Raw genomic sequence first — 14828 nt, 5'->3', positions numbered from 1 at the left:
TAACCAACTTCATAAAAAAAGAAAGAAAGCATGGCACCCCTATTTTATGCTCTTGAATTTTACTCTCTTATGTTGTTTTGCTCACTCGTGAATTTTCACCTTTTCAAGATTTATCATGCAACTTTTTTGGGGAGGAATGAAATAAATAACTTGGCTTCTTATGCAGATAGTAAAGCAAATTATTAAAAGATCATTTTATGCTTTCTCTATCATTGGTTTGCGGTTTGATTATTTGTCAAATGTCTCACAACAACATTGTTCATTCAATATTACACAATATTACAGTGACAATTTAACTTAAAAAGTGGGACAATTTGATTAACATCATATATAATGTATCATTAACATGAAAAAAAAATATAATAAAAATGATTAAAAGTAAACCATCATCATGTCCATCATGTCTATCTCAAAAAAACTGAAACAAAACCTGCATTTCAAGCATTTAGATCAATTATACAACAAAATGATAACTTTAGCACTGTTGAAATTTGATTTCCTTATCAATACTATATTATAAATTTAAATTTGATTTCCTTATCAAAACTATATTATAAATTTATGACAAATAAACAAATAATATGTTCATATATATTATCAATAAAAATAAATAAAATTAATAGTATACATAGATATTATTGAATCATAACTTACCATTAAATTTGTCCAAATTTTTGTTATTCAAACTACCATTTCTAAAAACAATTGTTAAACATATTTCTCAAACTCTCATGGCAATTGTTCTAATTCAAATTACTTGTATAATTCTCTCCCCTAATAATGTATATGGAAGTATATGACTTGTAAGCCATATCCTTTATAATTTATATTGCTGCTCTATTTCCTATATATAGTGCAGCGCTAAAATAACAGTAACAACTAGTATAATTTTCTGTGTATATGTGTCTAAGCGATTTCGCTTATATGCATAATTTTGAACTAATAAGATATGAATACAATAGTTTTTAAGAACAGTATAAACAAAGCATTTGAAAAACAGCGCGTACAGAATATGGCACTATAATACATACCTTGCATAGCTAATATTGATTCAAGTGTTCTTCTAAAATATTTTGTTTGGGAGATGCAACCTGCTAAAAATTTGTAACCATGAAAAACAATTTAAGGAAATTTTGATGGGTTATGGTTTGTTGCAAGTTACAGATTCTGGCCTTTACATTAAAGAGAACCATAATACGCTCTGAAATTTACCCTTGTATACTATTTCAATCTAGAAGTTATTTTCAATTTGCTAAAATTAATGTGAAAAGATTGAGCGCCCAGCTCAAATCATAGCATAGACAACAAAGAAAGTGAGAGGTGCGAATCTAAGAACATTAATGGAATACTTGATTGCTTAATATATAATCTGTTTGAAAACTGTACTGTTGGAACTTCACTGTGCCTGAAATAAGTTGCAGAAAAATCACTTTGACCATAGAGTCCCCTTGAATTCATGAGAGGCTGCACACACAATTTCTTCATTAAATTTTATCTTATGCAATAAAGAAGAATTGTTTATTAAAAATTATGATCATAATAATTACGCGAGATTGAGATTAGTTTGAGGTAGATCTTGTTGAGTTGCAGCATCTGTTTCCAAATTATAGTTGACTTCTTCCGCGGTGTCATTATTAAGGTGCCATGCCGTGCGACTTCTACCAATCTGTAGCAAGTTTACAGTTTTATCCATGCCAAAAGCAAAACAAACATTATGATGGCAATAAGAATATCGATAGACAGTCTGTTACCTTTTTAAATATATAAGCGTTTTCCACTATAAGTGATTTTGCCTGCGTGACAATTCAAATCATCAGCCATTATCAAAACAGCTTGAGTATAGTTGTGATCAGTGAGGAATTTACAGCAGTTTTATTTATCCAGTGTATAGCAATTCAGATTTAAAATGCAAAACATGTTGAGAAAGCCAAACTAAAAATAAAGGGAAATATTAACCATGTTCATTCTAGGTCAGACTGATCGGTAGATGTGGACCATCTTCAACGAAAAGAGTTCAGATTAAAGAACAGTCTGTCTAAGAAAAAATATTCAGATTTAAGCCCTAAAGTGGTGTAAGATTCCAAGATAAATGGTTTGGACGTTAAACGAGTAATAATTAATTTATTGAAAAAGCGTACAAATTTCATCAGCAACAAATAAAATTTTACTATTTTATTTATAGAATATATAAGACAAATGTAAGAGAGTTATGTTTATAGAAATTCTGAAGAGATGGGAGCAATAACTTCTTTTTTTAACAACGAATGAGGTGACACTCCAATCTTTAAAGCAGTGTAATTCCAAAGGAATAAAGTGACATCATATTTTTTAAATAAAGAATCAAAATCGAATCTTATATATTACTTTCAATATAAAGAATAATAAATATACAATCTTGTAATAAATTTATAGTTATATCAGCATTCTTTATTGCATAACTTACATGGTTAAAGAGGGTCGGGAAAAATATGATATAGTGAAATTATTGCAATCATAACAAGTCAATTTAAGAAGCAATCTTTCAAAAGTCTAAAAATATATAATTCGCAATATTATTAAGTATAAACTAATCAAATTTCCTATATATATCATAATTATATCATGAAGGCAGTTAAGATTGCCCTAACTATCTATATAAGATTATATAGATAATCACATAACTTAATTAAAATTTATTTTAACAAACAATTTTTGATATTGGTAAAAGACTGGATTACAAGGCCCATCCATAGAGCTAAATAGTTGATCACATATCTAAGATGCTAGCAAAAGTTGGTCAGATATATCTCAATGGGCTAAGGTAATAGCATGCCCACCTTTTTGGGAAGTGTATGCATGAATTTTTTATTCTTTATATAGAATCTTTGAAAGGATAATTCTTCCACTTGATCATATACTCTATAAGCACCCTTGATTAGAACCTCTTAGTGCCTATTTAAAATATTCCCTTATTTAGAATTATTTTTCCCTCATCATCAAGCTCTAATAATTATGTCTAATATGAAAAACTTCCTTTAATAACCACCTTCATATAATAAATAAATGTAAGAGACTATATTTTTGCTGACCCTGACAGCTCCAACTTGTTTGCTAAATTGCCAATCTTCTGCAAAACTATGTAAGGGCTATAATTGGTGGGTGCAAAGATTGTCATTCTTCTATTGTTTTACTCATTATATACTAATATGAATATAATCACACAAGTGTCAATCTCCAACAATAAAAATTTCTTTCCTTGCAGTGTCTATCTACTTGCTACTTCATTCTACTCTTTATTATTGATATGTTCTCCCTCCAACTATAGAGTACCTCTTGCTCGTGTTGAATGTGTTCTTCAACTATTCTCAACCTTGAGTGCACTTACAAGAAAGAGATGGTAGATAGCAACCACAAGGCATTACAATTGGTTCTAGATTTAGAATGAAAATAAGTACCATACTAAAATTCTACTAATAGAAGCCATTGCACCTATCTCTCTTATTTATATGAAGTGAAATGTAAAAGATAGCCCTCAAAGAACTTGTTATTCACATCATTCTCTGATATTTCATTTTTCTGTCTCCTTAAATTTTAGATTACCCAAAATGAATAAGTGATGGATAGTGGATGGTCCCATACAATGGGAAAAGGAGAAAAGTGTGAAAAAACATTGTATTGTCATTTGCCGAGTGGCAGGCAATATCCACATCTCATATTTTTATCTCAATAAACAAATGGAAGATATCTTTAAAAGATCCTAGTGAACACCTTTTCTTTTCAATCTAATTGGGAATGACTTAATAGTCTATGATAAAGCTGAGCACATAAGAAAAAGCGAAAATTATATATAAAAATAGGATCATTATTATTCTATAATTTTTTGTGCCAGGAAACCTTTGAATGATATTCGAGGGCTCTTTCTATAATGCTTTCTATAAATAGGTATGATATAAACACAAAAATATGCACATTCAGCGATATAATCCATTAAAAAACATGATAAAATCTATTGATACCTATTCCTACATATGGCTTAAAATAGATAAAGATTGTAGAATGCCCAAAGTTTTAATTACATTTTATTTATTTTGTTACTATACTATGCATTCTAAAATAAATTTCTTGACATCACCTTCTAGCCTAATAAAAAACATTTTTCTTCATTTGTGACATGTTTTCAAGAATCCTTATTGTCCACCTACTTGAGAGTAGTAGAGTGTAATGTCCCCTACTAGGTTTAGTCCTGTTTTAACCATAATTAATCCATCTCAACATACTTATGACTTAAACTACGTTGATTAGGAGACAAAACCGTCTTAACCGGAATTCAATCAGTGACAACATAATCTTCTTCCTGATATTGAATTGATAATTCAATCAGATTTATAATCTCACATTTACTTGTTCATTCAAATTATGATTTCTATATATATTTATTTATCTAAGTTCAGATAGTATTACACTAAGTTTTACTGCAAAGTAGTTCTTTGTAAAATATTATTTGACTGAACAACCCTTATGTATATATATATATATATAAATATATAAAACAGAATTATATTCCCAATAATATAAATTACTACACTGCCCATTTACTAAACACCAATCATTATTCCACCTAGTAGCTGTAGTGGCAGACAGATCTGACATGCCACAGTATGTGAAATTAAGCTTGAATCCCTTTATATTAGTATTACTATTATACATATTGTAGTTTATGCTAATATTATTATTATTAAATTCTTCATACAAACATTATCGGGCTATATATATTAAGCAATCTTTAAAACACATCCCCTATGCATACCACTCAGGACAAGGTTGTCACTGCCTGTAACTTAATAACAGTTCCGACCTCCGATTTCTCCTTATGATTTCCTTCGTCCCTTCTTGTTTTTTCAATAGAATGGATTGGATATCTATTATATATCTTGCCAACTTGGAAGCTGACATGCTTTGGGGTTGAAAAGACATCCCTTTAATCGCCTATCTTCATAAACAATGATTAATGCTTCTAATCGCACTTTTCCACCATTATTGGTTAAATGTTCTATTTGATGTTTTTGTTTGTATTTACTTATTTAATCATATCTCTCCAAAAATTATACAGGTTGGTCAAATCACACCTCTTTAGTAATTGTGAATCTTTACTTTCGTGCATGCTTCCTTTGGATCACAATGATAGAATTGTCTTGATTCGATACTTTCCTGTACAGTGATTATAATCTTTCTTTCTTAGATATTAATTAAAGCCATTCAGTGGGTATCTAGTCGCTTATACTGAGTTGATGCCGTATATGATATCGCTGTCCATATTATTGAGAATCAATTACGTAGGATTTTGTTTGAAAATTGCCCGATACTATTACCCTTAATGGTTTATCCCGATTACTATAACTTCAGTGCTTTCCATTCGAAACTTAACGAGTGCCATGGGAGCTCGTCTTCACCGACCACGTAGCGAGGAAACCCGTAATTAAATTGTGGTAGCTGTATCTTACAAAGGATTTCCGTAATATCTTATTTCCTTACTGCTATATAAATAGGTTGCTTCATCCACGGTATCACTCAGTTGATCAATATTTGTAATAATAATAAGTCAGTAGCAAGCAAACTCTATTATTGTTTATTTCTATAAACAATAAGTGATCAATATATGTATTGTTATCATATTTATATTCTTGGATTTATTTTTATGTTTATTATTATTTTTAGTTATTTCTGATTTCATTATGCTATATGTAATGATTAAGGAGGGGACATGACAGGTATGATCTAGTACTATGGAACAAGGTATGATCTAGGGGATAAGACCCATGCCATAGGGGGCCAGAAGGGCATGTGACTGCTTTTGGTTCAATATGGGATGGTTGGGCAAACCTGGTACTAAGGAACAAGGTATGATCTAGGGGACAAGACCCACACCATAGGGGGCCAGAAGGGCATGCGACTGCTTTTGGGCTCAATATGGGACGGTTGGGCAAACCTGATTTTATTCTGGTTTCAAATTCTTATAATAGAATGAATTACCTTTATGATCTTGTAAGCAATAATTGTTGCCTATGTAAATGATCTATGATTATGTGTTTACTATATGCCTGATGTGTCTTCAACTTGATTGCTCCATTATATATGTTTTGTATGAATGTTTATGGGATTGCTTAATGTTGTCATGTTTTCAGGATAATTACATATGTACCGTCCTAATGTATGTATTCTTTGTATATATATTATGTGTATTCATGTGATGGTTTCATGTCTAATATGTTTTTTCAGCAAGAATACCTTGTATCTTTATGTGTTGCTTCACGACTGGTATGTCTACAGCATGTCCACTCCATGAGTGCCTTTCTTATATATGCTATGTGTCTTATGTGTATTTGTGTATTGCTTCAGGCCTTACATGTCTTATGTGCATACTTCATGCTTTATTGTATATTACTTAATGTCTACATGTGTACTACTTCATACTTCATGTGTGTACTTCATGTTTTTTATTTGCACTACATGTCTGATATGTACTTAAGAGTATTGCTTCATGCTTTGTGTACCTGTCGTGTATTTATTGCATTATCCCTAACATGTATACTTCATGCAATACATGCATTTATATGTCTACATGCCTGATGAATGATTCATGCCTTAGTGTATTCTTGCAGATGATTCACATATTTTTCTATATGCGTGATTTTCATGCTTTGTATGATCTATGACTTAGTGAATTCCTGCTACTTAACTTAAGAAGATTCAATTGTATACTCCATACCTTATGTACTATATGTATTTCATGTGTATGTTGCATGCCTTAATTGTATTCACTTATATGATACATATGATACACACCTTGAGTGTATTCATGTGTATAAATCATGCTTCTTGTGATTCATGTCTTGCATGTATTCATATGTATGATTCATGCTTTACTTATGTGCATTACTTCATTCCTTACGTGTATTCATGCATGCTGCTTCTTGCCTTACATGGTTTCAAGCCTTATGTGTGCCCATCATGTTTTATGGCATTTATGTGCATTACTTCATGCCTCATACATATACTTTATGCTGCATATGTTCATTTGTATGCTTCTTGCCTTATATGCTGAATATTGTTACATGCATTACTTATGTTTATGCTTCCAGACTTCCATGTTTACTTCAAGCCTTGCATGTAATTACATGACTTCGTGTGAATCACTTCATACCCTACGTAGATGCCTCATGTCTTACATACTCTTATGCCTCATACATTATTCCTTGCACGTATTCATGTGTATTACATGCATTCAAGCTTCATGCTTCACTTACTTACGTGTATTGTGTATACATTTCATGTATACTTCGTGTCTTCACATATACATATGTATACCTTGTTTTTTTATTTGGAGATAACTCAGTTTGAGGAAATTGTCAATTGCTTGAGGACAAGCAATTTCGGGAAGGGCGGACTGTCATGTCCCCTCCTTGATTGTTATATATATTCTAAATGAAGTAATTATTATTATTAATTAATATAATAATTAATTACCAACGAATGATTATTTGAAATTTATTTATTTATTATATAATATTAATTAATATTTGTTCCAAATAATATTCATGAAATATTCAAAAATAAATAAATTAATATTAGAAACATAATTTACATATTCTTAATTGTAAAAGACAACCTACATATTTAAAATAATAAATATATAATTTATATATATTTATATATCAATCACCGAATTCAAATAAATTAATAAAAGGCAGCGATCTGTTGTGGAGAGACATTGTTAGGGAAAGACATGTCTCTTACACATTCAAGGGGTGTAACCATTTGGATTACAAGATATATAATATGAATTGAATCCCATTTTGAAGGGGGGCATCATGGAAAAAAGAAACGGAAATAAGTTCAGTTTATAATATCAACGATCATCCTTGTAGGAGCATAATACTATTTGACTGGCAGATTCCTATTATAAAAACATTCATTCATAAAGAGAAGGGAAAGTAAGACATGGAGAATACGGAAGAAAAGTAAATTTTAAGGAGAAGGAATAGGTGGTCAGGAAAAGGCATCGAACAGTAAGGAAAGAAAGTGGTGATCGATGGATATAATCAGGTTGTTGTATATTGCTGCCATTGGTATGTTTTATTTACGAATTGTTTTAGTAGCGATGCTTCTTTCTGAGAACTGTTCTGCATTTATATTATTATGCAGTTATATATTTATAATAGTGTCTGAAAAATTATATATATATATATAATGTCTTGATCAGAAAATAATAATATTAGATTGTAAAATCAGAAAGAACTCTTAAATAAACATTTAAGATAATAAGAATATATTATTCATTCTCGCTATTACTCAAATATTTAAGAAGATAGGATTGAGTTGTTTCCAAGGGAGAACAATTAGAAGGCTAAGCAGTAAAACATCCCTGTTCTTGGTGGTATGTACAGTGATGTGCTTAATATGAAGATGCAGAACATAATAATAATATATTTATAGAAAATAATATAATGATTATAATTATTATAATATTTTATAAGAACTGCTCTGTAGTAAAATATATATGATAATACTATCTGAAAATAAAAAAATATATATAAATATATAGATATATGTATAGACATAGTAATTTGAATGAACATTTACTGTTTGAACTGTGGATTATCACTGATTGGATTCATGTTAAGATAATTTTGTCTCCTAATCAATTTAGTTTGTCATAAGTATGTTGAGATGGATTAATTATGGCTAAAATAGGGCTAAATTTAGTAGGGGACATTACATAGAGCTCCACCAAAACATTGAATTTGAGGGTTCAATTCCTAAATAGGCTACACCACGGCCTTGTACCATAGAGCGTGTTCTTTCAATGAAAATTTATCTTACATAATTTAATTTTGTTAGAGATTTTTATTGAAATGTGGTGCATTCATATTAACTTTCCGTTCTTCTTGTACCTCATCCACTTAATCTACTTGTATTATACAAATGGAATAAATAGTTAAATTGTAAGCTTATTCTTCCTAGACAGAATAGTTAGCCATAGCATTCTCCTACTATTTTTTGCATGTCATCTCAAAGCCATTTTAAAATATCTTTGTGATCTATTTTTTTGTTCCTCAAATGGTAAACTCCATCCTATGAATTATTTGAAACTATCATGATTTATGTTTACCTTAAATTATCTTCCCCATTAGATATATTCTCTATTATTTGACAACATGTATGATAGCTATTATTTTGTTCACCAAATCCTTACCTTGTAATTGGTGACTCCCAAATGTTACGGGTCTTTCCTCTCGCATAATTACTACCCTCCTACCATACCTATGCCATAACAAGATAATCACACTACAAAATGAAGGCTTTATAAAATTTATAATAACTAAAACTAGAGTTGTGTATATTGCTTTCCTATGTTTTTTAAAATATCTTGGGGACTAGCTCATTTCACTAAAGGGATTCACTCAATAAACCTATGATTGTTACTGCTATGTTGTCATAAGTTTTTACAAATTAGTGATACTAATGAATAAGGTTCTAGCTATTTGTCATTCTATTATGGCCTTGACCTTGTGAGGATCCATATTAGATCCCCTCTATGGAATAAAATGCCTTAGGTACTTGTTGGTAAATAGATTTGTACTATTAAAAATGCTCTAAAAACTTGTTTCTCTTATATTCAAGAAATAGTATAATTTGCACCATCAATTTGTAAGGTTCCTATCTCATTCAACCTACCTTTGGTTTTAAGAGGGGCGTCTCCCTGGTATTGTAGACCTTGATTTTCAAATTAATTAAAATACTAATAGAGAAAAAAAATTATAGAATGAATGATTTAATAAACAAACAAATATTAACTCGTAGTTCTCAGCATGTGTTACAATGACTCTTATTAACTTCTCTGTAGCTCAAAGAAAATACTTGAATCCATAAGCATCACAATAATTTTGAGTATAACTTTATGATATGCAACACGATAAGATGAACACCATAAACATTCTGAAGTTAATGACATAAATAACTTTCTCCATAATCTCTATTGAAAAGAGTTCATAAAGAAAAGTTGTTTATCAAAAAAAAGAAATTAAAAACTTGGAAAACCTATGAAAAAAAGCTTACAGATTGCCACCTCTCAAAACATAGATTCTTATATTTTAGACCTCCTCTTTACAAACAACTTGATAACTAACTATTTCAACTACAACTATATAATATGTCAAATAGTTTGTTATCAAGTTGTTCACCGAATTTTAAACATTGGCATAAACAACTTGATAACTAAGCACTTTAAGAACTTATTAGAAGTTCCAATGAATTTAGAATCCAGTGGACTCACTAATTACTTGTTTATTTATTTCATTCTTGTCCGAGGCATCCCATCATTGTGAACTTTTGAAACAAGTACTCCTACAGTGCCTTTATCAAAAACTTGAGCCTTGTCATGAGCCAAACACAATATAGAAAGCGATTGGACGTCCTCTCAGTTCACAGAATCTATGATTCCTCTGATTCCTCTTATCCTCCTCCTTCCATTCTTTTAAATTTTATTCTGTTGATACTTTTATTGAGGAGGCCAAGAGCAATCAACAAAAAAGTTCTGAAATCAATATTGCACTGTTAAAGAATAGTTTGGACAAGAGTCCGGAAGTAAAAGACCTTAAAGACGAGAACGTCGCTTTAGATCAAGTATTAACGGATCACCAGGACTCACAACATGAGGTAGAAGATTCGCTTCACCAGTATATTCCTTCCTTAATTGATTCGTGTAAGGAGAATTAGATTTGGACTCTGGTTGGTAGTAAGAATAAATGGAAAACAACTTGGAAAAAGAATCATGTGTGGGCGAGGAGAGACCACGAGATTGTCTCATAGGGAGACCTGATCAAGGGAGACCACGAAAGAAGTTTCAATTGAGAAAAAAAGATTTCTGAGAATCTTTCAGGGTTGAGAAAATATAAGGAAAGAAGATTCTTTCATAAATATAAGAGGAAAAAATAGCCCGCAGAAACAATATCTGCTAAAATGCTGCATTTTAGATAACGAGATAGATGTTCTCCTTCTTCAAGAATTAAACAAAGTAGAATCAAATTTTTCTTTTGTAGCTGCTAAAATCTGGCCGATTGGTACTTTTTGTATTATTGTCTGCAGGTGCTTAAGGAGGAATGGCTACAATGTGGAGCCCTTCTTCGTTTATGGGGTTTAAAGTGAGCCGTTACAAGAATAGACTAACAGACTAATATTTTGACAAAAGTTAACTGGAAGCTCATTAATACTTCTGCTTAGAAAATACCTCTCGGACAAACTCTCCTTGCTGTTCGATTCCCAAATAGATATTAGATGTTGGATGGGGACTTCAACACGCCTTTGTACCCATTAAAAAAGCTTGGAAGTCAAGATGATTACTCTGAAGGTATGCTCAACTTTGTAGATTTTCTAAATAGAACAGTGTTACAAGTTGTGGAGTTGAAAGATACCCAGTTCACCTGGTCCAACAGGGATATGGGAAATACTTTAATCAAGTCAAGCTGGATAGATTCTTGATCTTTGGCAGTTGTGGTGGTTGAAAATTTTGTACACCTCAACAGCTGTATAAAATTGTGGATTTCAGTCACGTGTAAGTAAATAGTCTCTTAATTCTAAGGGAAGGCTCCCCCTATCTAAATTAATAAAACTAATAAAAACAGATGGGATTACAGTTTTCCTTCGTGTTTCAAGAAAAACTATATTCTTTCCTCTTCACAAGAAAGAATAGCAATTAAAAGCAAATATCAGTAACAACTTGTACCACGAAATAAGAAAGAGGAAATGAAGTTTTCGGAAAACCCAAAGATTTCTGTCACTTCTTCTGGGACGGGAAAACAATATCAAGCTCAAAGTCTTGAATATTTGCGATCCTATCAACCCTTGTAATGATAATTTTCAGAACCAAATGCAATATATAGCAGCACAAAGTCTGCAAATAGAATGCACTTCTAAAGCTAATCTATTTGAGAATCTATCATAAACACACAGTCTTGAGATCCTTCTCAACTCTAATTGTAATATCTAAACTAATTCCACTTCCAATAGCTACAACACAGAGTCTGCAATTAAATGAAGTGAAACTCTTTCTAACAGCCTTCCACAATCTTCAAAATAAACACAAAGATATATCCCAAGATAACATAAGAACACAAAGCGACAAAACAAGACTTCGACACAAAGTCTGAAATTCCTCACTTCTCTTGTATTACTCAGAGATAACAAATTTACAATTATAAAGCTCAAAGTCTTTATGAGTAGAAAATCTTGCAGAGTTTTCTTGCTTTTCAAAAGATAAAAAGATACAATAGACCCCCTCAAGTATTTATAGGAGAGAGGTCTTCAGAAAAAGGTGGGAGGATCCCAACTAACTTGAGAAATTCTCTCATCCACTATGTCTTATTCTAACTACTAACAAAGACTTATTCAAGATTACAAGCCCTATTCTAAATTGACTTGTAATCAGCTTACTTGTATTTACAAAAGTGCAAGTGATCAACTTGCAATTACAAAAGCGTTTCTACAAATAAACTTGTCAAAAGAAAAACTACAATTTTGAAATTACAATGCTGAAATATAAACCAAGTGTTGAAAGCACTTATACGGTAGCATGTTTGGCCATGTATTCTTCGAACTTCTGGATAATTCCTTGTAGCTCATCAGGATTCGGCTCATGGGTATTCTTAGCAACAATCATTGTTTTGACAATAACATCACTACAACCAAGAATTGTAGAGTTGTACTTCTCAAGAGTGGACTGGATTTCATACAAGAAGATTTGGTATTTCACCAAAGCTTGAATCGATGGAGCTGAAAATTGTTCATTGCTCCATTCTTGATGAATCTTCCTCTTCAAATCTGTGAGGACCTCCTCTTCTGGCAGCAACTCTCCATTCTAATTCATAATATTACAAGAACCTTTCTCACAATGAGAAACAACATCTTGCAATACTTCGGCGCGCAATCCTAAGGCCTCATCAATTTCTTCAATGAGTGCCTTTAGAACAAGGGCTTTATTATCTAGAAGTTCTCCAAATTCTAGATACATGATTCTAGAAGAAATCATGCCATTCTCATGAAGAACAGTCAACTTTTCTTGTGGCATCCCGTGCCAAACTTTCAAGTTGCTCTCGATGCATTCCAGATTATGTTTGAAGGATTCAGTAGTTTGGTTCAATTTTTTTTTAATGGTCTCGAACTTGACCATTACTTGAAACACCTCCTTCAACACTTGAGCACATAGATCAAAAATCTGATCTACCCAAGAACCCAACGCTTGTACTTTCTGAACAACTCTTTCAACTTCTTGGACTGATTCTTTTGCTTTGAAAGAAGTTGAAGGATTATTCTCCCCTTCAGAAGACTTGGTAATTCTCTGAATAACTACGACAAGCTGCAAATTTTCCTCCTGCAGCTTATCTTTCTTTTCCAAAAGTTCCTCATATCGTTGCACCAATGAAGACACTTAATGCTGAGAGTCATGCATGACAACTGCATGTGTTTGTTTACCAAGTTCCACCCTAGTGATTTTGTAGTTAGAAGCTTGTATCTCTTCATGTGGTTTATCTACCATTGCTTCAACAATCTCTACAACTTTCATCCTGTTGTTGTCAATTGTCACTCTATAAATTGTCTTAGCTCTTTTAGCAACCTTGGGTTTAGTTTGCTTGAGCTTCTGAAAAATATAAGATGTCAGGAGAAATCTCCTACTTCTTTCTTTTAGAAGTGAAAGAGCTTAGCCATGGAGGTAAACACATATAATTTGCCTCAGAAGCAACTAGGGAAGAAGCAGTTTCTGTTTGAACTAAAGTAGTCACTCTAGGAGAGGTTTTTGTCTGGACAACAATCATAGCCCGTTCAGTCACTGGAGGATGTGATGCTTGCAACATGAATTTATCAAAACCGGAAGTAGAAGTATCAATCTCCAATGATGTCAAGCCAGGCATAGAGACATGGGTAGGATTATCCTCAAAGATATCCAGTAGATCCTCTTGTGTGTGATCAAGAGATATGTTATCACTGTTTCAAATATGTTGAAAATCTTGCCTTTTGTTGTTGGAGTCTGTCGAAATTCAGAATTTGACCTTTTCCTCGGAGTTTGTGGTTCTGAGGGTATAGGGTTTTTACTTTTAAATGAAAACATTTAGAAAATTAAACCTTTGTAGCACATTATTGTAATTCGTTTTGAACTTGAACCCTTGAACCAAATCGGTTCAAGGTTCAAGATTCAAAATTTCCCTTTCTTTTGTTAGAGGTCTTTGCTCGTTACCTTTTCCACTTAAGTGGAAGGATCTATGCGTCGTCAAGGGGGCCCCTTTTAAGTCTAGGCCTGGGTGGGTTCTGATAAATTTTAATTTTTCCTAAGTCCTATGTCTTCTCCTATGTATATGTCGGGTATCCTAAAGATCGAGCAAGTTTCTTTAGATCTCGCAACTGTCGCTATATCGCAACATAAAAGTGCTCGATGGTTATTAGCGTGCAATGGTGACAAACCACCAGCGGTGAACCATGGCCGACAGCTAATGCAAGCAGTTTAGGCAAATAAAGATTCACAGGCGTTTGGGGAGGCATCGAAGTTTTATGAACAATGCAATGGCAGGTGTATAGTCCAGGCCCAGACCAGAACCATCCTCTCTGCATAGTCTGAGGAAGCAATTTCAGTCGCCAGGCGTGTAAACCATTTATCCCACATTGACCGCGGGGAGGAGCATTTTTGTATTCAAATGAAAAGTCACACACATCCTTAGTGTCAAAGCTTACGGGCTTTTGACAAGGTGTCGCTGAGCGATCCGGGGGCCCCCCTACGCATGCATCTGCAACAGAAGGGCAAA

At 32.4% G+C, this 14828-nt stretch overlaps 1 protein-coding gene across 3 annotated transcripts in view; it reads right to left on the bottom strand.

Moving 5' to 3' along the window:
- Positions 1–1004: 1004 nt before the first annotated feature.
- The window catches only part of LOC131032844 (truncated transcription factor CAULIFLOWER D), a 134508-nt gene continuing 120684 nt past the window's right edge, over positions 1005–14828 (bottom strand). For 2 of the 3 annotated variants that reach the window (XM_057963931.2, XM_057963924.2), the window contains exons 6-7: positions 1752–1793; positions 1005–1464 (exon numbers count right to left, since the gene is read on the bottom strand). In XM_057963931.2, coding sequence (XP_057819914.1) covers positions 1291–1464; positions 1752–1793 — 216 coding nt within the window. In that variant the 3' untranslated portion in view covers positions 1005–1290. Of the gene's footprint in view, positions 1465–1547; positions 1667–1751; positions 1794–14828 lie in introns of all 3 variants that reach the window. The other variant, XM_057963939.2, reaches the window with a different exon arrangement.

Source organism: Cryptomeria japonica, chromosome 3, assembly GCF_030272615.1.
Source record: "Cryptomeria japonica chromosome 3, Sugi_1.0, whole genome shotgun sequence".
NCBI classification, from domain to species: domain Eukaryota; kingdom Viridiplantae; phylum Streptophyta; class Pinopsida; order Cupressales; family Cupressaceae; genus Cryptomeria; species Cryptomeria japonica.
The sequence above is the reverse complement of the archived record's forward strand: the minus strand, read 5'-3'. Positions and strand labels throughout refer to the sequence as shown.